The following is a 26,476-nucleotide window of genomic DNA, read 5'->3' on the forward strand; positions in this document are numbered from 1 at the left end:
TTCACAATATCTTGCAAAACTACTGTATGATTGCTAATATTTACAAAGGTTTTATTTTCGCTAAATTCGTGGACATTCCAAATTTGTGTTAATACCTTGTGAAAATGATCAACATCATGGTTTTACATATCAGTCTGTCAATTTAACAACTATGCAAGTTTTTTTTCGCAGATTGATATACAGTAGTACCTCTGATACAGTTGATACTTTTCACTGAGAAATCACTACCCGGGTATGTTTCTTATACTTGTACAAAGTAATACGTTTTTAAACAACTTCTCTCTCATACACTGTTTTATTACAAACATCTGTCATACTTCCACACATTAATACTTTTATGTAGAAGCATATAATAATTTAATGTAAACCCTAAACGATCAGTGTGTTAACTTCCTAACACTTGTGAATTTCTAGTGCTGAAGATGAATCGGCCAATGTATGAAGACTGTAACCATAGGAACATTTCATATAGTCCAATTTTACATAGCTGCCATTGACAGTGTAGTTTAACTCGGAGTATTTCCACTTTAGAATGACATTTTTGAAGTCTGTCTGCTGTAACAGCTCGGACACAACAACGGGACATGTTTAAAAATGATGTGGCATTGGCCCGAGTCTGTAGGGAAGTCTCTATTCCTCTCAGCACATCGTTGGTTTTTAAGATGAGGAGCAATTGTCGAGGGACACGGTTCAGAAGGTTTGATATTTGTACTAACAGTGAAGCTGCATACGACTTTATCTCATCTGTCTGTAAAGATAGCGAGATAAAATTAAATGGACATGTATTACATGTACATGTAATTACAGTCAAACCTGTCTATTTAAAGGTCACTGAAGGGTAAAATTATCTTTATAGTCAGGAAGTCTATACACATGGTGAATTGTGTTAAAATTGGTCATTTGGAATCCTAGAAAAGTGGTCTTATTACTGTAAACAGGTGGTCTTTATACAGAGGTGGTCACTAAGACAGATTTTATTGTACGTAGAAAAACTTTTCTCTTGTTTTCATCACAATTTGAATTTAGGAATTATGCTTTCATCAAAACAATATATAGATAAAATTAAAATGTCATGTTACATTAATCTCCTATGATTTATATATGATAATGCCAATTCAGTAATGAATAAAATATTCATAAGTTAAAGGGACATGAACCTTAAATAATTTGTTCTGTATGCTTAGATATGGTTTTCAGATGTTTATTGAATATTTTATTACACTGATTGGTTATCTAAAACGACAGGAAAACGTGGGGAATACCTACCTCAAAACCTTCGGGTCAGATGACCTAAAAATAGAACGTCATATTCTATTTTTGGAACACAAAACGAAAGCTGACCGAAAGCGAGGTTATAATGAACAACAAACTTGCTGACATGACAAGGAATATTAGTTTTCGACATTTTCAGATTATTTTCTAATTTACGGTGGTTGACAACTGAAGTTTAAGCCATATTTGTTATAAAACAATTTGTATTTAGCGTAAGAATGATAAGTCAAAAGTCAAACGAGACTTTTCATTCGACAGGGCACCCCGAAAGGTTCCTGACTTATTGCACATATGTACATCACGCAAGTATAAAGTGGGGAGTTGCTCCCGTCTCTTGCATTTCAGCGATCCATTAATATTTACCTACTTTCCCAATCGCGCACGTTACTGACTCTTGACGTACACTGTTTTCTATCGGAATTCGTTTGTGTTCGCTTCACCCATGTTTTTTACTTAATTTGTGCAGTGCATTGTGGGAGGTCACTAAAGTTCAACAATACTATACTATCGTTACAAAATTCGACCGGGCCGGTTCAAAATACAGAAAGATGGAATTTCCATTATAATTGTTTTATTTGACACATTTGCACAATAACTGATATATATTACTTAGTACATGTAAGGTATCTGACACGTCTTAAATATGTATTTTACTCAAATTTACATGGTTTAATTAGGTTCATGTCCCTTTAACACTATATACATATATGTATTCTTTGAAAAATTTAAGTGATGTCAAAATTTTACACCATATCTCACACTTTTTTTCATGGAATTCTGAACTATTGATGGCGAAAAGCTTAAAATAATAAAACTTGCCTCCTCCTGTGTTATTTTAGTGTTCCCCATTCCAGATGTTATGGAGTTCCACGATCTAGCTGCTAACATACAGGCAAACAGTCCATACAAATCGCCAGCATTCATTGCTACAGCATGTTCCTTGATGCCTTCCACATCGGCATTGATCATGGCCATCCACATTTTACAGTAGTGAAGACGAAAGTCGTCGGTCAAGGACTACAAATATCATCAACTGATTAAAACTTATGTTACTTATAAGCTCATGATGGAATAATAGCACACAAACTTAATCCAATGAACATTAGGATAGTCAGAGATTCAAAATATCATTGGAAGTTGTCATAAAAGTTTTATTATCATTTCTGAATACAAGTAGTAAGACACAAATTTTAAACCATGACAATTAGCACAATGATAACTAAAACAATATTTTTTAGGTGTTTTGAAATATTCTACATTCCATACATCCTTCTATGATACTGCCATATCATAATAGCTAGACTCCCAGTAAATTTATTGTATGTATTGACAGGCTAAAACAAAGGAGAATGGGATTCTATAACAAATCTACAGATATACAGGAATAGCAAAAGTATTCAAGCATTCATTGACCACAATTTGAACCTTTTTGTAAACTCTAAATCAAGAGACAAAATGTCCTAGACTCAAGCCAAAAAAAATAGTTATAATAGCATAATTCTCTCATATATGCATAAAAATTAACAAAAAATTATCCTAATGCTCAAAATTAAGCCTCTTCAGTAAGCAGATGGATTGCAATTGTTTTGCTTAAAAAGAGTCCCGCTATACAAAACTCACTGAGTCCATGTAAAACAAAGGGGGATAACTCCAATCAATCACATGTGTATGTTATTTGTAATACTAGTCACACTAAAAATCCACCAAGGGATAACAGTATATCTTGTAATACCTGATAAAGACCGTGGTCAATCAGAATGATGTCCACTCCTGATTCTGTGTTCTTGACGAGAACATTACCTGGATGTGGGTCACAATGGACGTAACCTTGTACAAATATCATCTCACTGTACAGCTTTCCAAGCTTCCTTGACACCTGTCATTAAACAAGTAATTCATCATTTGTGACTACATGTTAACCACACCGCACCTTTTTAGAAACATAAGGATGAAGATTAAGATCTCATTACAAATAATACAGATCGAAGGACATGAAAACATCAGACATCGCTTAGGTTCCCTAATGTATGGTTGTGTAAGAATTGATGCTGTAGTTACATGTATTAGGGTAACATGGATGTACACTATATGTAGGTTAGGAAGGGGGAACAACTTGAGATTTACACAAGGATTGTCCTATATATTCTAGTACTCTAAATGTGCTTTACAGGAATTTTTTTTGATATCAAGAAAATAATATAACTAACAGTATTTTATTCTTATAAGGCGGATTGGGAGAACAAATTAAAAAACAAGATTTGACAAGTTAACTCTGATCATCAAATAAAGTTACGACTATTCCTCTTTGTAAGGTATAAATCAAACGGTATTCTTTCAGGATGCAGTATAAACAATACACTCACCTCATTGACTGATATGTTGTGACTCTCCATGTATTCCCGATCATCTACTTTACCTCCCTCAAAGTATTCCATGGTTAGCACCCGCTCTGAAGACAAGTTCCACAAAATTTTGGGTACCTATTTGGTAATCAAAACACTTGGTAAAAACAATTTTACTTTCAGTTTCACTTTCTTGTTTTCTACCACACTTCTTTACATTCTACCATTACATTGAATTCTTTACTACTTAAATATTCTTATCTGATTAACAGTAAAAGCTGACTAAATGGTTGTCAAACAATTATCTGTGAGTATATTCTTATTTAAAAACAATGTACACACATTTCATTTATTATTGACTTCTACCAGGTAATCTTAAAATTCAGACTTGTCAAAACGTTTTATATCTTTTATATGTTATGGATTATAAAATAGGGAAGATATGTTTATGTCAAAACGTTTTATATCTTAATTATCTTATGGTTTATGGATTATAAAATAAGAAAGATATGTTTTTGTCAAAACGTATTTTATCTTTTATGTCTTATGGATTATAAAATAGGAAGATGTGTTTTTGTCAAAATGTTTTATGTCTTTTATATCTTATAGATTATAAAATAAGAAAGATATATACATGTATATATAATTTTTTTTACATGTAAGTGATTTATCATTTTAGAAGTTTTTTTTTCTATTCCATGTAAACATCTTTTTTTATACAGTTATTGAAATATAAATAAATGTATATACAAGTCACACCTTCAAAAAGCTGCAATGCTTGTACTGCTTAGCAACTGCTTCACAGTTTGTTCCTTCTCTAAGGAAGTCAAGTTCTAAAGGTAAATTTTTCTTTGTTTCCTCAGCAAGCCACATGTACTGGAAACCTGGGAACATTAAGGCTAATCCCCGCACTAGTAGCTGAAAAATGTAGAAAAAATAAACTCATTAAACCTAATACTGGTAACAGTAAAGCAATAACCAACAGACTGTAATACATACATGCAGTCAAAATAATTGTAGAGTAAATTCAAAACGTTTGGTTCTGAATCACAGAATTGTAACCTAATTCTCATTAGCTGTTACCTTGGAGTTATTTCAGGTTCAGCACCATCCATAACAAATTTCAACAATATTCACTGTGACCTCAGTGTAGAGATAAATGGCACAATGAGTGTATGGGACAATGGCATATACATGTGTTCACATTCATTGTGTGCCACAGATGAAATTTCATTCACAAATCAGTTTCTTTAGAGAGTTTTTATGTTTGATTATCTCAGATATTGATCACCTAACACCCACTGACCTCCATCGTTTTGATATCCACATATGACCTGGCCTTGACCTTGGGGTGTTGAATTTTCACAGCTACAACCTGTCCATCAGTAAGAGTAGCCTTGTGGACCTGGGCTAGTGATGCCGTGCCAAGAGGCTCAGACTCAAAATCAACAAACAGCTCCTCAATCTATACTCAAAAACAAAAATACATGTAGTCATAAAATGATAAATTACTATTTCCTTTTTTTAATAATTTATGTATTTTGTTGTAGTCATAGGTGTTCATTGAACATAATACAGTGTATGTTGAATTGCTACATGTGCAGACCCTACCTTTTTGTATATCTACACCTGTCTCACACATCAAATCCTACCTTTTTGTATATCTACCTGTCTCACACATTAACCTCTACTTTTTGTATATCTACCTGTCTCACACATCAAATCCTACCTTTTTTTATAACTACACCAGTCTCACACATCAAATCCTACCTTTTTTTTTATATCTACACCAGTCTCACACATCAAATCCTACCTTTTTGTATATCAATCTGTCTCACACATCAAACCTTACCATTTTGCACTACCTGTCTCACACATTAACCTCTACTTTTTGTATATCTACCTGTCTCGCACAATACCCCCTACCTTTTTTTATACCTACCTGTCTCACACATCAAATCCTACTTTTTTGTATATCTACACCTGTCTTACACATCAAATCCTACCTTTTTGTATATCTACCTGTCTCACACATCAAATCCTACCTTTTTGTATATCTACCTGTCTCACACAATAACCCCTACCTTTTTGTATATCTACCTGTCTCACACATCAAATCCTACCTTTTTGTATATCTACCTGTCTCACACATCAACCCCTACCTTTTTGTATATCTACCTGTCTCACACATCAAATCCTACCTTTTTGTATATCTACATCGGTCTCACACATCAAATCCTGCCTTTTTGTATATCTATCTGTCTCACACATCAAACCTTACCATTTTGCACTACCTGTCTCACACATTAACCTCTACTTTTTGTATATCTACCTGTCACGCACAATAACCCCTACCTTTTTTTATACCTACCTGTCTCACACAATAACCCCTACCATTTTGTATATCTACCTGTCTCACACATCAAACCCTACAATTTTGTATATCTACACCTGTCTCACACATCAAACCCTACCATTTTGTATATCTACCTGTCTCACACATCAAACCCTACCATTTTGCACTACCTGTCTCACACATCAAATCCTACCATTTTGCATATCTACCTGTCTCACACATCAACTCCTACCTTTTTGTATATCTACCTGTCTCACACATCAAACCCTACTATTTTGTATATCTACCTGTCTCACACAATAACCCCTACCTTTTTGTATATCTACCTGTCTCACACATCAAATCCTACCTTTTTGTATATCTACCTGTCTCACACATCAACCCCTACCTTTTTGTATATCTACCTGTCTCACACATCAAACCCTACCATTTTGTATATCTACCTGTCTCATACAATAACCCCTACCTTTTTCTATACCTACCTGTCTCACACATCAAATCCTACCTTTTCGTATATCTACCTGTCTCACACAATAACCCCTACCTTTTTGTATATCTACCTGTCTCACACATCAAATCCTACCTTTTTGTATATATATATCTACCTATCTCACACAATAACCCCTACCTTTTTGCCCAAGTCTTCCTCCACCACTTTCTCAAGGTCAGCCAGGTCGGACTGTGGAGCTTGGTTATGGAGCACCTTCATTGTGCTGACGTATTCTTCTGGAAGCAAGTAGTCCAGGGTGCCAACATGCTGTCCTACCTTGATAAAAGCACCACCATTTTTACAGATCATGTCCCGTAATCTGAGGGCAGAGCGCAAATGTATCTGCAAAAGAAATAGATAAAAAAAGATGTACAAATATTAAATTACCAGGTAAAGAAAAAGAAAGAACTAAATTTTAATTGTGTTACAATCTGTAAATCATACATGTATATTCAAGTCTGAATAAAATTTCATTTTATTTTAGATATCAATGTATCTAATGGCATGATAACATTGAAATACATTTCTACATTTGTATATGACCACACAGAATGTCATTGATATATAATGTGGTTACATGCAGATGCATATGGTACTGTAAAGCTATCAGTCTTAATTTGGAGAAAATTTTCAACAAGTCGTTGTACAATTGTTATACTTTTATTTAGTAATCTTACCTGTGACAAAAGCTCTCTGTATGCTGGGGTAGAATTATCTTGGTTATGCAAATTAAATTTATAATCTACAGCTATTCGCAGTGCCTGTGGATGAAATTAACACACCTGTTGTTTTATTCAATGGATGGTACATTGATATTGTGTTACTGCACTCATTCCACTTTTTGGACTGACATTGTGAATAACTATTACTGATACATTGCATACAATTCATTAATAATAATGCCATAGGTTTTTATTGCATGAAAAGCTATATATAGGCTTATTGTTATTTTTCAAACTTTTATGATTAAAAAGACTTTAAGCAAACGTACAAGCACAAAATATATGCATATATTTGTACATGTAAAAATGAATAAGTAAAAATAACAATATTTCTTGCGAGCACTTTTGCCATATGGGCTCAAAACTTGATGATGTCATCAATACAGGTCTTTATTCACTTAATTAGGAAGGGGCATGTTTATCTTATTTTGGGAAAGAAATTGACAAAGTGGAAAGGAAATTTCCAGGAGTAACTGATTTTTTTAGCAATTTGGCATAAATTTGAAATAATTTCCATGGGGAGTGGGACCCATAATCAGCCCCAAAAAGCACCTAGAAAAAGCCCCACAATAACATGACGTACTGATAGACATCAGCAAACAAATGTAATAGCCTAGCTATTTAGATTTGACTTCAGTATCTTGATCAGTTGATGTTCTTTATTTTCTAGTAGAACAGTATCAGATGATTGCATTTGATATAAGGGTTAATACATTAAATTGATCGCTAGCACAAATGTATGTAAATATAAACATCTACAGCTTAATTGTTTCTCACCACCAATGCAGCTCGTCCAAATCTGACAACTCCTATACTGGTCAATTCCCAGTCATTTTTCCAGAGATATACTGTTGAGCCTCCGACGCCACTTCCAAGGATGCTGTACTTCAACACACGCTTCAGTAAATGATATCTCATCTTTTGTTAAATCTTTGAGCTTCCAATAGTTATATCTGTATAAGAGATCAAATAACATGTATACAAAAAAAGCTTCAGGACAAAAACCACCTTCAGGCTGCTAGTACCTGACAACTGCCCCACATTGGATTCGAACATGCAACCCAGAGGTAGAGGGCTTGTGGTAATATGTTGAGACATCTTAACCATTCTGACACTATTTTGACTTTGAAGTAAAATATCTTTCATACGTTTTAGTTTTCTAAATCATTTGAGAATCCATAGAGGGTGCTGATTTGTTGATCCATTTATATGGATATCCATATAAGTGTAAAGTGGAACTGTATATGGATATCCATGCACATCATTCCCTTTTAAATATCCCTGAATGAAATATGGATAGCCAGGAAAATGAAGTTGAATTATGGATATCCATATATTAGCTACTGCTGTAGCGGAAATTATATCACCTTCTGACTGAAAAGTCAGTTAGAAGGTAATATATTTTCTGCTACAACAGTAGCTATAATCCTAAACATGTATGTATTTTGGATATATTTCCATAAATGAATTATGGTATGGATATATGTATAAATATTAAAATTATACCGATAATCATGGATATCCATGATTCGTGTATAGATCAATAAATACATGTAGATTAAGAAACTGAAGCTTCTTCACTTTGGCCATATTTTTTTATGTAAAAAAGGGGTGTTTTTACATTTCCAATAAAATCTTGATCATTTGATTACGAGTCACATTAGTTTTGCAACAGAAATACAGAAAACATCATTTAAAGAGAGAAATGTGATCCTGCAAAAAAAATATATCAGTATCAAACTGTGTACTGTACAGTACAGTATATCTATCTGGATTTATTATTATTATTGTGGTTTTTTCCAAACTGGTCAGCAAATTACACTGTAATATTTCCTAACATTAGGCATATTATAGATTCATGGCAGTGAAAATGTCGTCTGCTGTATCAGAAACAACTGTTACAAACAGTCAGTATATTCAGTACTGTATTAGCAGGAGCCAGTTAGTCCGTATATGTTTGCTCATGTCAGTCTTACCTAAAGAAGACGATGTTGGGTATCATTTATATATCGACATGTCCATGTACAGTTGCACTTATGTAAGGTTGACAAGACCGAAGTGTTAGCAAAAGTCAATGTCGTTTTTGAGCTTTACATTGTAGCTCTCTTGGTGTCAAGCGTTTGTATGAATAGACATGTGTAATTTTCGGCCAGTTGATTTTTTTTCAGATACGGAATATATAAAGTCAGAGTTATTAGAAAGTGTTTGATTGGGTAAATGAGGCACGTTTGATCTTATTATTGTCGTTTAAACAAACCATAGTTACAAAGAAAAAATATTGTGCCGTAGTAAAATACATTGAAAGCTATTTTTTTAATTCCGGAAAAAGAACGTTTCGTTTCGTTTACGCTGTTTCTAAATTTAGTGGTAAAGATCCAACATGGCGATGAAATTAGCGGAGTAAGTTTAGACTGAAATTATCGACAATAACGCTTTAAATTATCACTGGTAGACGTCAAGGCTATTGATATTTTCTGTAACACGATGTTTAACACTTAATCAATAGTTTTTTTACAATTACTTCTGCTCCGTGAAGATAATGTATGGAAATTAGGACAAAGATTTCTCCCTGTCACAACACTATATATATAGTCACACAAGTCAGTCAGTGTTTTTGTATGCAATAATCCGAAGGCAACGATTCATATATGTTAATAATGACGATGTTGTGTCAATAGCAATATTGTCAGAAAATCCGTAGTAATAATTGATACCTTTGTATATAACCGATTTTCCTTTGTGTTTCTGTGCATGAGTTGAGATTGAAATAGCATATATGAATTCGAAGTTGGCTGTTGGCTTACTCACTGATCCTGAAAGGTGTGAACCAATGTGTAAAGAACAATGAAAACTACGCATTCCCCTGTTGAGTGCACCAACCAAAAGTTACCCTGAATCTATAAGACCTTTGTTGTGAAAATCCTACGCTCGGACTGAGCCAATGAAGCATGCAATGATGCATACTCGGTCAGCTGTGTGCCAAATATCTAATATGAATCATACACGGCATGGGAAGAGCAAAGCTCTACTTCTTTAATTTATTTTTATTTCAAGAAGAAGACAAAATCCTTGCGCTCATCGCTTGGTGGATATTTTGACTGCATTCCATAGCTTTTAATTTTCAGAGTGTTATTATTTTTATTTGAAAAATATAATAATAAATGTTTAATTACTTCTGTTATGCATTTGTATAAGTTAAATATATTTACTGGGGAAAGCAGTACCAGAGCAACGCACAACCGGAACAGGTTAAACCGGAAGTACAAAAAAAAATAGCTATCCATGCATGCAGGTCATTGATCTCAATAAGTACTTTTGCTAACATACATGTTACCAGAGCAGAGCTTTGATTTTCGACACGCAAAATATACCGTATATATGTACGAACACTGACCCACCCTTTTTTCCTTTTACAAATGCCATTCAAATGTGGTCTAGTTCATCGCAGGAATAGTTTTGATTTCAATATTCATGGTTATGATGTATGATGGATAAATTATAAGGAATTCGAACATTAATTCAAACACCAACAAACAATAATTATAATGATTTATCACTAGAACTGGGGGGCGGGGGGCATAAGTGCTGTAAGTCATCACATTTTCATTCCTATGAAAATGCCATGAATTCTTTTTTCAGGGGAAAATTGTCCAGTTCTGAAGTATAGCTCTAATTTAAATTGCATGGCCATATACAGACTGCCAACATTCCTTTATCCCCATACCTTAACATAAATAACAGGTACCTAGCTGGTACAAACCAAAAAAACAAACCAACAAAAGCAATTATCATGATATTTTACATCACCAAAAAATTACAGCACTTTGGAATACATCTCTTGAGGTTATACCAAGTAAAACAGATTCTATTTTAACATTTCAGAAACAGTTCAGAATTAGAGTTGGATACTGGTGTTCAATACCATAGTCTCTTTTCTCGTTTTGAAAAATAGCAGAATAAGTACTGATTCTTATGTCGGTATTGGAAAAAAATAAAAACATGATTTTCTAAGGAAATCCACATGTAAAAATTGACTACCTAAATGAATTCAAAGGAGACAGGCAGTACTAATTAATGCATGAAAGAACATGATCTTCAAAAGTCTTGCAGTTCTGTTTTATATTTGAAAATACATTGTTTGCACAACAACATATTTTCTTACATATAATTACATTGTTAAAGCAAATAAAATTTATATGTGGTATATATATATATGTTGAACAACCAGTGTATTTCTTCAAAATATATCAGTATTGTTTAAATACCGGTATCATTTCATTGATACGGACTGATATGGTATGTTAACGTATCATTTCATTCTTAATGGTATCCAACCCCACTATGAATCATGATAATTCTGTCACACCTTAAGCTTCAATTATTAAAGATGCTCCACCGCCGACAAATGGAATTTTTCACTATCAAAAACAGGAGCAGACGATTTAGTATTTTTCTTCAGTTACAAAAGTTACTTACTTTACACCATTACCACCATTGAAAAGTTTGAGCTTCTAATTTTACTTCAAGTTGAAAATATGAAAAATAATTAATTGCATCCTGAAAAAATTCTGTGTCACTATATCTTATATGGAATGAAGTACTGATTGCGCATGCGCTAAAGTCGAAATAAATTATTATCCCCCGCCCAACGAAGTTGGCGGGGGATATACAAATGGGTTCCGTCTGTCCGTCCGTACGAATGGTTTCCAGAGCATAACTCTAAAACCAGTAGAGATATTTCCACGAAACTTCATACACACATTGGTCTTATGGTCTAGTAGTGCCTTTTGCTATTTTTAGGTTTTCATTTTTTGCATTTTTTCCATAACCATGGAAACATTGCTGAAAATATCATATTTTTGTACCAGGTTCGTTTCCGGAGCATAACTCTAAAACCAGAAGAGATATTTCCACGAAACTTCATAGACACATTGGTCTTATGGTCTAGTAGTGCCTTTTGCTATTTTAAGGTTTTCACTTTTTGTACTTTTTTCTGTAACCATGGAAACATTGCTGAAAATGGCAGATTTTTGTGTAAGAATCGTTTCCGGAGCACAACTCTAAAACCAGCAGAGATATTTCCATGAAACTTCATAGACACATTGTTCTTATGGTCTAGTAGTGCCTTTTGCTATTTTTTAGGTTTTTACTTTATGTGCTTTTTTCTGTAACCATAGAAACATTGCTGAAAATATCATATTTTTGTAGCAGGTTCATTTCTGGAGCATAACTCTAAAACCAGCAGAGATATTTCCACGAAAATTCATAGACACATTCTTTTTATGGTCTAGTAGTACCTTTTGCTATTTTTAGGTTTTCATTTTTTGCACTTTTTCCGTTACCATGGAAACATTGCTGAAAATATCATGGTAAATGGTAAATGTTACTTTGCAAAACTCCACCCATTTTTAGGTCATCTGACCCAAAGGGTCAGGATGACCTATTGTCATCATGCACCGTCCGTCGTCGTGCGTGCGCCGTCCGCCGTCCGCCGTCCGTAAACTTTTCATTCAAACGACTTCTTCTCAATAACCGGAAGGCCCAGGGTACTCATATTTGGCCTGTAGGTCGCTGGGATGAAGGGCCACCAAGTTTGTTCAAATGAATGACCTTGACCTTCATTCAAGGTCACAGGGGTCAAATAGGCTAAAATCTTTAAACGACTTCTTCTCAAAAACCAGAAGGCCCAGGGTTCTGATATTCAGCCTGTAGGATGCTGGGATGAAGGGCTACCAAGTTTGTTCAAATAAATGACCTTGACCTTCATTTAAGGTCACAGGGGTCAAATAGGCTAAAATCCTTTAAACAACCTCTTGTGAATAACTAAGAGGTCTAGAGACCTGATATTAGGCCTGTGGCATGCTGGGATGAAGGGCTACCAAGTTTGTTCAAATGAATGACCTTGACCTTCATTCAAGGTCAAAGGGGTCAAAAAGGCTAAAATCTGTAAACGACTTCTTCTCAAGAACCACAAGGCCCAGGGTACTGATATTGGGCCTGTAGCATGCTGGGATGAAGGGCTACCAAGTTTGTTCAAATAAATGACCTTGACCTTCATTCAAGGTCACAGGGGTCAAATAGGCTTAAAATCCTTTAAACAACTTCTTGTGAATAACTAAGAATCCTAGAGACCTGATATTAGGCCTGTGGCATGCTGGGATGAAGGGCTACCAAGTTTGTTCAAATGAATGACCTTGACCTTCATTCAAGGTCAAAGGGGTCAAATAGGCTAAAATCTTTAAACGACTTCTTCTCGAGAACCAGAAGGCCCAGGGTACTGATATTCAGCCTGTGACATGCTGGGATGAAGGGCTACCAAGTTTGTTCAAATGAATGACCTTGACCTTCATTCAAGGTCAAAGGGGTCAAATAGGCTAAAATCCTTTAAACAACTTCTTCTCAAGAACCAGAAGGCCTAGGGTACTGATTTTGGGCCTGTAGGATGCTGGGATGAAGGGCTACCAAGTTTGTTCAAATAAATGACCTTGACCTTCATTCAAGGTCACAGGGGTCAAATAGGCTAAAATCCTTTAAACAACTTCTTGTGAATAACTAAGAGGCCTAGAGACCTGATATTAGGCCTGTGGCATGCTGGGATGAAGGGCTACCAAGTTTGTTCAAATGAATGACCTTGACCTTCATTCAAGGTCAAAGGGGTCAAAAAGGCTAAAATCTTTAAACGACTTCTTCTCAAGAACCAGAAGGCCAAGGGTACTGATATTGGGCCTGTGACATGCTGGGATGAAGGGCTACCAAGTTTGTTCAAATAAATGACCTTGACCTTCATTCAAGGTCACAGGGGTCAAAAAGGCTAAAATCTTTAAACGACTTCTTCTCAAGAACCAGAAGGCCCAGGGTACTGATATTGGGCCTGTGACTTGCTGGGATGAAGGGCTACCAAGTTTGTTCAAATGAATGACCTTGACCTTCATTCAAGGTCAAAGGGGTCAAATAGGCTAAAATCCTTTAAACAACTTCTTGTGAATAACTAAGAGGCCTAGAGACCTGATATTAGGCCTGTGGCATGCTGGGATGAAGGGCTACCAAGTTTGTTCAAATGAATGACCTTGACCTTCATTCAAGGTCAAAGGGGTCAAATAGGCTAAAATCTTTAAACGACTTCTTCTCGAGAACCAGAAGGCCCAGGGTACTGATATTGGGCCTGTGACATGCTGGGATGAAGGGCTACCAAGTTTGTTCAAATGAATGACCTTGACCTTCATTCAAGGTCAAAGGGGTCAAAAAAGCTAAAATCTTTAAACGACTTCTTCTCAAGAACCAGAAGGCCCAGGGTACTGATATTGGGCCTGTGACTTGCTGGGATGAAGGGCTACCAAGTTTGTTCAAATGAATGTCCTTGACCTTCATTCAAGGTCAAAGGGGTCAAATAGGCTAAAATCCTTTAAACAACTTCTTGTGAATAACTAAGAGGCCTAGAGACCTGATATTAGGCCTGTGGCATGCTGGGATGAAGGGCTACCAAGTTTGTTCAAATGAATGACCTTGACCTTCATTCAAGGTCAAAGGTGTCAAAAAGGCTAAAATCTGTAAACAACTTCTTCTCAAGAACCACAAGGCCCAGGGTACTGATATTTGGCCTGTAGGATGCTGGGATGAAGGGCTACCAAGTTTGTTCAAATAAAATGACCTTGACCTTCATTCAAGGTCACAGGGGTCAAATAGGCTAAAATCCTTTAAACAAGTTCTTGTGAATAACTAAGAGGCCTAGAGACCTGATATTAGGCCTGTCGCATGCTGGGATGAAGGGCTACCAATTTTGTTCAAATGAATGACCTTGATCTTCATTCAAGGTCATAGGGGTCAAATAGGCTAAAATCTTTAAACGACTATGTTGTATTGTACTATTAGTCAGATGACCGTTAAGGCCCATGGGCCTCTTGTTGTGTATATAATCTAATATAAATGTCAAGGCTGTACATGTATACCTGATTCAACAATTGCAGCCCGCTCTACTTGAATTATACTCCATCTTTCTTTAGCTCAACTTCCTTTTTCCTGGGTTTTTTTTCATACACATAAGTCTCCACAATCAAACTTACTTCAGCTTTGATATCTTCATTGGCGGGGGATCTGAATGACTATGTCCTTGTTTTATATTGTTTTTTGTGTTAATTAGACATAGATATACACGATTAAACACCAATTATTGTTCAAATGATGAATATCATTTATGCTCTGTCGGCGGCCGGAGCATCTTTAAATAATATTTTAAAGAAATTTGCAATAAATTACATTTTTGTTCTCAAAGTGTAGCTCTGTGTTTTATATATTCTTTCAGTATTTTGCCGGCACCAAGTCAGCGGTATGATCGAGAAGATGATGACCGACAATACAGAGCAAGTGCAGCGGTAAATACACTTAATTGTTTGTAAGAGGTCAAGAATAATCATAATCTAAGTCTAAACTGACATTAAATAAAACTTTTTTATACCGATCATTATACATATAAATATTACTTGCCATAAATGCATGAACCTCTACTCTACTAGTACAAGTGTTTTTCGTGAATATTGACTGGCATATGTTGTTATAACTTATATACACACCAAGGCAAAGTGTATTTCATAATATTTTTATTATGTTGGGATTTCAAAATTGAATAACAAGTCAAGCCTGCTCCCTACAGAGAGGCTAACTGTATATGCTTAGCTAATTATATATATAATTAAAGGTGATATTCAATTTGATGTTATCAGATTACTGCTGTTACAAGTAAGTGGACCGCCCCACCGTATGGACACAGAAAGGGCTGGGTGCCTCGCTCACAAGACGTAAGTATATAGCTCTGTATCTACACCTTATATAGGCTTTTAGTTATACTAACTCTACATGTAAATGTTGATAGGTTCATTGTGAAACTTCATATAATTGTGATATCAATTAGTTACATTGAAAACAAAGGAATTAACTACAAAACAGAAATATATATATATATGTCATTATTAATGGTGAAGATTGTTTTATTTTAAAACAGTGTGTAAAATGTATATATCAGTGGTAAATGTATATAGATATCTTCCTTGCCTTATCTATTATACTCAGTTGGCATTATGACCTGATATTTACCTCAATGACATTGTCTAAGGGAAATTTCTATAATTTAAGGACTTTGCAGATGGAGGTGCTTTCCCTGAGATTCCTGTGGCTCAGTATCCCCTAGAAATGGGACTTAAGAAGACCTCCTCAAATGCTATACCTACACAACTTGATGCTCAGGGCAAAATCAAGTATGATGCTATTGCAAAGTATGGACATGGCAAGGACAAGGTGAGTGTATACTTTGGTCAGGTGATCGCTGTTATAATATTGATTTGTTGTCAGATTGGAATAATGAAAGTCAAAAAGGAAGAACAAATGATTTTGATTAATTTATAGATAACACTATATAATTTATATACATATATTGTTTAAGATATGAATTAATTATTTATTTTATTATTATTAGTTTCTTGCCCATGTTTGAAAAGTAGGTGGTTATGGGCCCCAGTAGATCCATATGTCAATATGGGGAAACCACTTGATTTTGAATTGCCCCATTTTCAGTAAATGCAATAAGATATAGTTGTAATAACTTTCAAGCATTCTCCTTGTTCTCTCTGTGTTCCAGTTCTTGGTGTTTCAGTACATGTTTAGTATTATTCTCAATATCTTTTTGGGTCACAAACCCAAAAGATATTGAGAATAATGCTTATAATTTAATATGAATAACTCATTAGGCATTGATTTCTTTGCTTTTACTTATTTTTACAATAAAACAACTTCAGGTGTGGGGCATTGATATCTTAGCCCATATTTGAGCTTAGCCAATGTGTCACTTTTAAAATTTACCGCAAAAATGTTCTTCGTGTATGACATCATACTACCCGACTTGCAAATCTTTCAGTGTATTGAAAAATAACCTCAAACTTCTAACCAATAGAAATGAGTTTAACATATAAAATTTAATTATTGTTATTGATTAATTAATAAGACAATATTTGTATAACTAAATGTGAATTTTTGTTTTACAGGTTGTACACTCCAAGTTCCAGGACTTGGTACCAAAACAAATGGACGAGGATGATCCTGACTTGGAGAAACCAAATGAAGATTCTGTTAGGGAAACAACAGAGAAAACCAGACAAGCCCTTGAGAGACTAGTGTCAACAAAGATATCTGCTGCCCTGCCAGTGCGAGCTGCTGAAAAACAGGCACCTGCTCAATATATCAGGTTATACATCAATTTATGTAGCAATGTAGGAAAACAAACTACCTACCATATTTGACCCAATAAGTGGCCATGGCACTTAATTGGACTAAACTTGAACTACGCTTTTACATATCAACTTGCAAAAGAAAGAAACTATTGTTTATCACATTTTTAGTCTGCATTTAAATTGAGGTAAGTGAAATTAAGACTTCAAAAAGGGAAAGGGGTACTTAGGGGGATGGGGATGCTTATAAGGTCAAATATGGTAATACAGAATCATTTTGTTTCTTATGTTTTCTTTGACAGAAAGTAATAAGGTAACTGAGCTTTGAATATTTTATGTTCAGGTATGATGTCTATATGTTTGTGTAAACCATGTTTTTATTGTTTTAGATATACCCCGTCACAACAAGGTGTAGCCTTTAACTCCGGTGCCAAGCAGAGAATCATAAGAATGGTGGATGCACAGAAAGATCCCATGGAACCACCAAAATTCAAGTATGATATTAATATATTAATCATTCGCTTTAGGCAATTAGATATTTGAATCCAGACAAATTGAAATTGTAAAGGGTAGATTTCCCCTTTATAAAAAGGAAATGATACATATAAGCTCTAGGCTTATTTTCCAATCCCATATATAGTGTTTATTTAAAAGAATTTACTTTGGAATATTGAATAAATTTATTTATTAAGGTAATATATTTTTGGTAGATGATTTTAAGATGCATTGAGATACAGAATATTTTGTTCTTAATTGCAATTTATTGGTAATCCTACAATCTGATATATTTTTGGTGTTTTCCAGAGTTAACAAGAAAATTCCTCGCGGCCCCCCTTCACCACCCGCTCCTGTGATGCACTCACCTAACAGGAAGGTCTGACCAAATCTACTCCAATTCTCTACACTTTTGTTTTGTACTCCATACAGTTTCTCTACATACTTGTTATATCGTGTCTAGATTTAAAGCTAATTAACACCACAGCAAGATTCTTGTAAATAACCCTAATTTTGTGCTAGTCATATAGGAGATGATTGTAAAGTGAAAATTATATTGTTAGAAGTAAAAATAATTAATTCTCAATGTATTGAATTAACCGTTAACCAGTTCAATGATGAATGACATTTTGTATGCCAATGATCTGCTTTGAAACCCATTCAAGGTTATTAAAAAACTAAATAGATACATGAACCTTGATCTTCAATCATTAAACAATCTGTTTTGAAAAAAAAGTAAAGTATGATGTAAGTTACACATGACTTTTTTTCATTCCTCCAGGTGACGGTGAAGGAACAACAAGAATGGAAGATTCCGCCTTGTATATCTAACTGGAAAAACGCCAGGGTAAGTGACAGATTCATGTACATATGCTGTATTTGTTTAAAGTATGAGTAATATGAAACTTTGCTAAGTGGTGAGAAATGTTGTGTGGTTTCTAGAACCAATGTGTATTTATTGCAAACTATAATAAAGAAAATGAAAGGGAAAAGTGTCCTCTGCATGCAATGCGATTATATATATTGTACAATTGAATGTGTGATCCCTACATGTTACAGGGTTACACCATCCCTCTAGACAAGCGGTTAGCAGCAGACGGACGAGGCCTTCAGGGTGTCCACATTAACGAGAACTTTGCTAAGTTAGCTGAAGCTTTGTACATTGCTGACAGAAAGGTAGGCATCTGACTGTAAAGGTTTAAAAAATTAACATTAGTTGAAATATGTTTGATAATTAGTAAGAGTTCCTTCCCCTGAAGCACATGTTGCACACTGTAAAATTGCTTTTGATTTTCTTGTATAAAGGCAAGAGAAGCAGTAGAAATGAGAGCTCAGATTGACAGAAAAATAGCTCAAAAGAAGAAAGAAGAGAAGGAAGGAGTGTTGAGACAATTGGCCCAGAAAGCTAGGGAGGAGAGAGCTGGGATACGGAGAGGGGATGGTAAGTCTTATACAGAAAGGTGATCTTGAAATGGTTTTTACGTCCTATTAACAACCAGAGTCATTTAACCTCATCCTCGAAACACCAGGGGTTCCGATCACTTACAATCTCTACACTCCTTGACTATCTCATTGTAAAACTGGAGGCAACAGAACAGAACAGGTAATTTAGTCCTCTGATGCACATCAAAAGAGCGGTATAACGGTACACTGTGGTTGACCATGTGGCTTTGAAGTTGGGCGTCGCTCTCTCTGTAGTCTTCAAGGGAAATTCTGCAGGCCTAGATTGGTTCAGATTTGTTCACCTGTGCTGCCTTCAGTTTTACTATGAGATAGTCCGGGGATGTAGGGATAGTATGTGATCGGAAGCCCTGGAGTGTCAGGAATGTTTAACCTATGCCAGGTTTAGATGGTAGCGGAAAGCCAGAATATCAGGAGAAAAACCACCAACCAGCAGTGAGTACCTGGCAACTGCTCCATTTGGGATTTAAACTCACAGCCCAGAGGTGGAGGCTTGTGATGATATGCTGGGGCATCTTAGCCACTTGGTGACTGTGGCCCCAAATGAAATGATAATATTTGAAAAATTGTTAGTTTTTGTACACAAAGAATGACTATGTACAAACCTTAAATATATGCAAAAATCAAGATTTGTTGTACAAAGCTTAAGATTTAACATTGTATAATTATAATGACATTCCAGGCTTTGAAATGGGAAATGATATGTTCTGTAAATCTGATGATGTTAAAGATTTAAAAGAGATTTTGAATGATATTAGTAAATGTTATTGTTATATGTAGGAAATGATGATATTATTGTTATATGTAGGAAATGATGATGATGTGGTGGAGCGTGATGACCTGAGGAGAGAAAGACAGAAAGACAGACAAAAGGATCGAAACTTGTCTAGGGCAGCCCCGGATAAAAGGTTAAATTCAACAAGACTTTGTGTGCCACACAAAGATTATATCAATGCATGCACACAAACATTAAAATGCACATACAATTGATATAATATCTAATGTTTGAAAATCATCAATAACAAGTGTATTTTTCTTAAGTATACAAATGCTTTTTATTTTACATTTATAAGTAAACATTCTTTACTGAAATATTTCTATCAGTCATTATTGTTTTACTTTGGTCGAAATAGATTGATAAGAGAAACAGATACTCATGATGTTTAGATAATACAACAATTATTGTCATAATAAAAGTGGTTTTCTTTCTCATGTAGGTCACGTCTACAGAAGGAGAGAGAACGTGATATAAGTGAAAAGATTGCCTTGGGTCTCCCAAATACAGGAGCTGGGTCCTCAGAGGTCCAGTATGACCAGCGGCTCTTTAATCAGTCAAAGGTATGTACAAGACTTCTTCTCAGCCTGTTGTTGCTAGTTCTATTTGAGACTGTTGTAAGCTTTTGTCATCTCCATTTGAGACTGATGTAAGATACATTTGAGAATGTTTGAGTCTGCTGTAAGCTACATTCGAGCCTGTTCTAAGCTCTATTTGAGTCTGTTTGAGCTACATTTGAGCCTGCTGTAAGCTTCATTCGAGCCTGTTCTAATTTCCATTTGAGGCTGCTGTAAGCTTCATTCCAGTCTGTTGTAAACTCTATTTGAGTCTGTTTTTAGCTATATTTGAGGCTTGAGGCTGCTGTAAGCTTCATTCTAGTCTGTTGTAAACTCTATTTGAGTCAGTTTTTAACTATATTTTAGCCTGCTGTAAGCTTTATTCGAGTCTGTTGTAAACTCTATAAACTAAGGCCCATGAGCCTGTTGTTAGCTATATTTGAGCCTGCTGTAAGCTTCATTCGAGTCTGTTGTAAACTCCATTTGAGTCTGTTTTTAGCTATATTTGAGCCTGCTGTAAGCTTCATTCGAGTCTGTTGTAAACTCTATTTGAGTCTGTTTTTAGCTATATTTGAGCCTGCTGTAAGCTTCATTCGAGTCTGTTGTAAACTCTATTTGAGTCTGTTTTTAGCTATATTTGAGCCTGCTGTAAGCTTCATTCGAGTCTGTTGTAAACTCTATGAGATGTCTGTTACAGGGGATGGACAGCGGGTTCGGTGATGAGGAGGGCTATAATGTATATGACAAGCCCTGGAGACAGGATCAGACTATTGCCAGTAACATCTACAGACCATCCAAAAACCTGGACAAGGATAACTACGCCGAAGATCTGGACAATCTCATCAAGTCCAACAGGTCAGCCACACTGTTGTTATTAGTTAAAACTGTCTCCTTAGCTTTATTATCAACTAATACAGTAAAAGTGCTAATTGCCTTCACTTGGCATCTATCTAATGTTGATCAGAATATTGTCAGTCATCATATTCTTTAACCATTTTCAAGGCAAAACATACTTACCGAGGTAAGTAATGTTCGAGATGCTCCACCACTGACAAATGGTATTTTTCCACTATCAAAAACAGGAGCAGACGATTTCGTATTATTCTTCAGTTACAAAAGTTACTTACTTTACACCATTACCACCATTGAAAAGTTTGAGCTTCTAATTTTACTTCAAGTTAAAGATATGAAAAAGAATTAATTGCATCCCGAAAAAATTCTGTGGCACTTTATCCTGTATGGAATGAAGTACTGATTCGGCATGCACCAAAAGCAAAATAAATAATTTTATATTACTTTGTGTGTTAATTAGACATATATATACACGATTAAACACCAATTATTGTTCAAATGATGAATACCAATTATGCTCTGTCGGCGGTGGAGCATCTTTAACCCAATATAATTAGAAATACTTTGGGCAATGAACTCCTATTAGGTATTAATGGTGACACTGGGCACCCGTTGTAGTCCATTAGATTGCTACTTGTCATCATCATAAAGTACTTAATGAGTTTGAAGTGGATTTTGGTCAAATGCACCAATGGGGAAAGGAAAACAGTTTTTGACTTAAGCCATACTTTGTATGGCTTGAGTCATAGGCACTACTTTCAGTAACCTTTCAACTCAGTAATTTAAATGCCGTTGACCTATGACACGCTAATTTAAATGCCGTTGACCAGCTAATTTAAATGCCGTTGACCTATACTGTGTACTACATCTCACCCCTCTCCTCTAATTTAAATGCTGTTTATCTATACTGTGTACTACATCTCAATCCCCCCCCTCCTACTCCCCTGTGCCTGCATGTGTATAATGGCACCTAATACACAGCTAGACTAGTACCTTACCTTCCAGCTGACTGCTGTCCACACAATCTATACACACTGTTGACTCCCCCATCTAACGTAAACACATAATCTCTGTTACTGATCTTGCTATCTAAGTCTTATAGACCTAAAAGTTATAATTAAAAAAAGTAAATTAATCAAACTTTCTTTCCGTGTACTTTAAATAATGCTTTTGAAAACAGACCTGAGGTTCAAGACAATATAAGGCTGCCATTATGTGTGCATGGTTTTACTTGCATACATAAGTGAGCAACACAAGAGTGTAGTACAAAAAACTTTTTTTAATGAATATAAGACTTTTGCTTTCTTTATTTTAAAATCTTTTCTTTTATTTATAAGAATTTTGATAAAAAAAATGTCAAATAAACATATATATGGTTTTTCTGTGATCAGTTGAATATTGTTGAAATAATCTATATCAAAGTCGGTCACAAGACATTTGACTGCTGATAGATACACAAAGCTTTGAATTAAGCTTAATTTTCATATAACACACAGTATCTGTTTTCTGGGGAATAGAAATCTGCCTAACAGCTTAATGTTTTTATTATGAATTAGTCATATATTTATCATTAGAAAATTATTTTTTTTTACTATAATGATAATTGTAAAAACAGAATGGTGTATCTTACACCATTTTAATGTCATATAATCGACATAAATTAAAACTAAAAATCATTTTGAATTATATTAGCATTTGTGGCAGTATTGCAAAAAATATTACATTTACATCTATGGTTATAAGTGAAACAAGTACATACATTCAGACCATGAAGTCAAATTATGGTTTACAATTTCATTTCTTCTAACATTTATGTAAACTAATGTTCAAAATGAAATATGTTGTTTGCATCTCGCTAGCTTAACAAAGATTCAACTTTGGAGGTGTCACTAAAATCATGAAATCCATATATACTTGTGCGGCATGATCATTTCTATGATTAATGTAATGGCCTTGAAATCATCTTTTTTGCCTTTTCCTCAAATACATATGAAAATCATATATGAATAAAAAAAACACTGAAACTGTATTTTCAGTACATCAGAATGAAATCACTGAATTTAATGAGACACTGTTTCATGGTTGATACCTTATTATTATTCAAATTATGATTGCAGAATTTACTCTTTGTGTTTATTCCCCATAATTATGCATGCTTCTTAGATTAAAACCACGATCTAATTTTCATAAAACACACTGAATTCCATCATTATGATAAAAACGGACACAAACAGTGTTAAATTAACATACTTATGTTGAAATAAAAATACCTAAAAAAGCTTCTATTACCTAATGATGGCTTGAAAAGTATACATGCAAATTAAAATGTATTTTGATATTTTCAACATTTACAAAATAATTTGAAATATAGGTGGCTTATGATATTGTGTAAAATACAGATAACCTTGAGTGAGTTCAGGTTGTAAATATTGATATAAGCATTGGCTCTCAGTTGGCATTCATAGTAAATATGAATACCAATTGAGGCAAATTTCATGATGCGCTCTAGCTTTATTGATATTGCTAATGATGCAAAAAAAGTCTTTCAATCAATATCGATTAAATATGCAGGAATGAAAGAAATAATATGCATATGCACGAATAAGTTATATATAGGATACTATCCAATTGATGTTGTCAGAGTAAATTGAAGATTGCCGTAAAGGGATTTAAAGGATATGATAAATACAAGGTACACATAATAACAAAAAATCTTGGAGTGACAAATGACATTTTTTTGCCATTTTCTCAAAAGAAAGAGAGAAGGAAATATTTATAAATCATTGACTCATGGTCGACCCTATTTTATAATTTGCTATTTGTTTATCTATAATGAAATAAATTGTCATCTTATGATAGAGTGCTTGCATTTATAATACAACACTTTTACCTGGAATTTATAGTTGTCCAACTGGGAATTTACATGATGTGTATGATATGATGTACACCAATATCAAATTCATTTATCTAAGGAATTGCAATGTTTTTGGATTATTGTATTGCATAACGCATGTTTTTTTGTTTTGAGTAGAAGGAAATAGAAAATTAACTCTAAAAAAGTATATAAAAAAATTCTTTACCATTGCAATTTGACAACAATTGATGGCCATGCTGTTGTACATTGAGATTTATCATTTATGTTATCAATGCAAATCAGAATTCTTGATTTGTAACGTTTTTTTAGGCTTAAGTCTCAGTACTTTCAGTACTTTGATTGTATTAGGTGTGACATGTAAAATTTTCTAATACAAAGGGGTTTTAACTCAATTTGCGATTAATTTATTATGATTGCTGAAATATCCAGGTGAGATGAATAGGGTCAATATTGGGTCTTTTTGTTTCTTCTTTATACTAAAAAAACATCATAAAGGTTGCTTCGAGGGAGATTATAACGGCATCCATTATAGCATTGTTATAAGTTTATATAAGTTCAAAGAAAATAAATTTTTCAAGTTAAATATTTTAATTTGATAAATACACTTGGGTTTCTGGCTTCAGTGTCATAAGAGTTGTATAATTTTTTTTCACTTTGACAGGTTTGTCCCAGACAAAGGATTTGCAGGCTCAGATCCAAGTCGTAGACGGGAGGGACCAGTACAGTTCGAACAGGCTGAAGAAGAAGATCCTTTCGGTCTAGATCAGTTCTTGAAGAAAGCCAAGCGTGGAGAGAAAAGAGGAAATGAAGATAACCGTTCTAGTCGGGACTATGAAGGAAGCAAAAGTAAACATAAGCGGAGGGAATAGTAATTAATGACACAAAAGATCAAGGGTGACATTAAAATTAACTTCTTCTAATCATGTGTCTGTGAAACTTTAAATCATAGCATTATTTACTGAAGCATAGGAAAGAAGTGGTTTCAACAGTTTAAGTCAAATGTGTTCCTTTTGAAGATATGGCGTAGGATAGACAAATTTGAGTGTAGGACAAGTGTGATCTATCATCTATAACTGATATCAGGACTGTAAGACTGATTTGCATTGATAACTTTGGTGAGGCATTTGTCCCATTTCATCATAACAATGGGATTCTACTAAATTTATCTGTGCTAGTTTTAATGGAATTATTACAAGGGTGAAGTTCGTAATCACAATCATACAAATATTACAGATTATCAAAGGAGAATATTTCTATGTCTGTCTAAATGTATTTCAATATTGTGGAACTTTTATGGTTTAGAGCAGGTGCATACCTGTTCCCTACAAATACGAAATTGATGTGTAAAATCCCGAGTTAGATGCTTTTTAAGCATGAAAAACATTGTATATCATGTTCAGAACATTGTATATCATGTTCAAAATATCACTTTGCAAAACGCACATTTTACCTGTTTTTAACTGGTGATGAATTTGATGTTAAAATATACTTTCAAATCTGATCATGTTTGATATATGTAAGTACAAATGTATATGACATAAAAAATAAACTTGTAAATACAGCAGCTCATTTGTTAGTACTCATTTACTCTGGTGATTTTAAGTTCATAAAATACTATAAATAGAAACTGAATAGTATAGAACTTTGGGTTATACCATAATGCTGTAAAAAGGATCAAATGTGTTTGAAGTGAATGACCTTGGAATATTTCTAGGTGTACCTAGAGTTTAGGTGGCATGTAATGTTATCATAGATTTTTAACATACTAGAAAAGCAGACAGCAGCTGCAGTATGCTTGGTTGAAATAAGAGGGTTTTATTTTCATTTGGTTGACTTTATATCACTCTGGCAAAGGACATTTAAACTTCCTCATTATCATGATTATTATGACAGATGTCATCAACTCAAATTACACAAGCATTTGAGGTTGATACAGGAACAGTTATTAAATTTATATCACAAGGTCATTATAAAATTCTCTGTTACCCTATATGACAAAGAGCCATGGTGGTCAAGTAGTTAAGATGTCTCTACATATCACCACAAGCCCTCCACCTCTCTGTCT

At 34.4% G+C, this 26,476-nt stretch overlaps 2 protein-coding genes across 2 annotated transcripts; one reads left to right on the forward strand and one right to left on the reverse strand.

The window, feature by feature from the left end:
* Window positions 1-256: 256 nt before the first annotated feature.
* LOC138318839 (aarF domain-containing protein kinase 1-like) lies at window positions 257-9,265 on the reverse strand. The gene is made up of 10 exons (XM_069261578.1): window positions 9,159-9,265; window positions 7,960-8,135; window positions 7,138-7,221; window positions 6,599-6,802; window positions 4,921-5,079; window positions 4,374-4,532; window positions 3,636-3,752; window positions 3,005-3,148; window positions 2,092-2,289; window positions 257-748 (listed from the first exon to the last, which is right to left on the reverse strand). The coding sequence occupies exons 2-10, from the start codon at window positions 8,098-8,100 to the stop codon at window positions 386-388; spliced, it is 1,569 nt and encodes a 522-aa protein (XP_069117679.1). The 5' UTR covers window positions 8,101-8,135; window positions 9,159-9,265; the 3' UTR covers window positions 257-385.
* Window positions 9,266-9,537: 272 nt separating this feature from the next.
* LOC138318840 (SNW domain-containing protein 1-like) lies at window positions 9,538-25,975 on the forward strand. Its single transcript, XM_069261580.1, has 14 exons — window positions 9,538-9,582; window positions 15,482-15,551; window positions 15,900-15,974; window positions 16,309-16,470; window positions 17,214-17,413; window positions 17,786-17,890; window positions 18,201-18,270; window positions 18,673-18,738; window positions 18,951-19,067; window positions 19,197-19,332; window positions 20,161-20,260; window positions 20,570-20,690; window positions 21,382-21,539; window positions 25,073-25,975. Exons 1-14 carry the CDS (start codon window positions 9,563-9,565, stop codon window positions 25,278-25,280), a joined length of 1,608 nt encoding a protein of 535 aa, XP_069117681.1. The 5' UTR covers window positions 9,538-9,562; the 3' UTR covers window positions 25,281-25,975.
* The last annotated feature ends 501 nt before the right edge of the window (window positions 25,976-26,476 follow it).

The sequence above is a fragment of the Argopecten irradians genome, chromosome 3 (genome assembly GCF_041381155.1).
Source record: "Argopecten irradians isolate NY chromosome 3, Ai_NY, whole genome shotgun sequence".
NCBI lineage: Eukaryota > Metazoa > Mollusca > Bivalvia > Pectinida > Pectinidae > Argopecten > Argopecten irradians.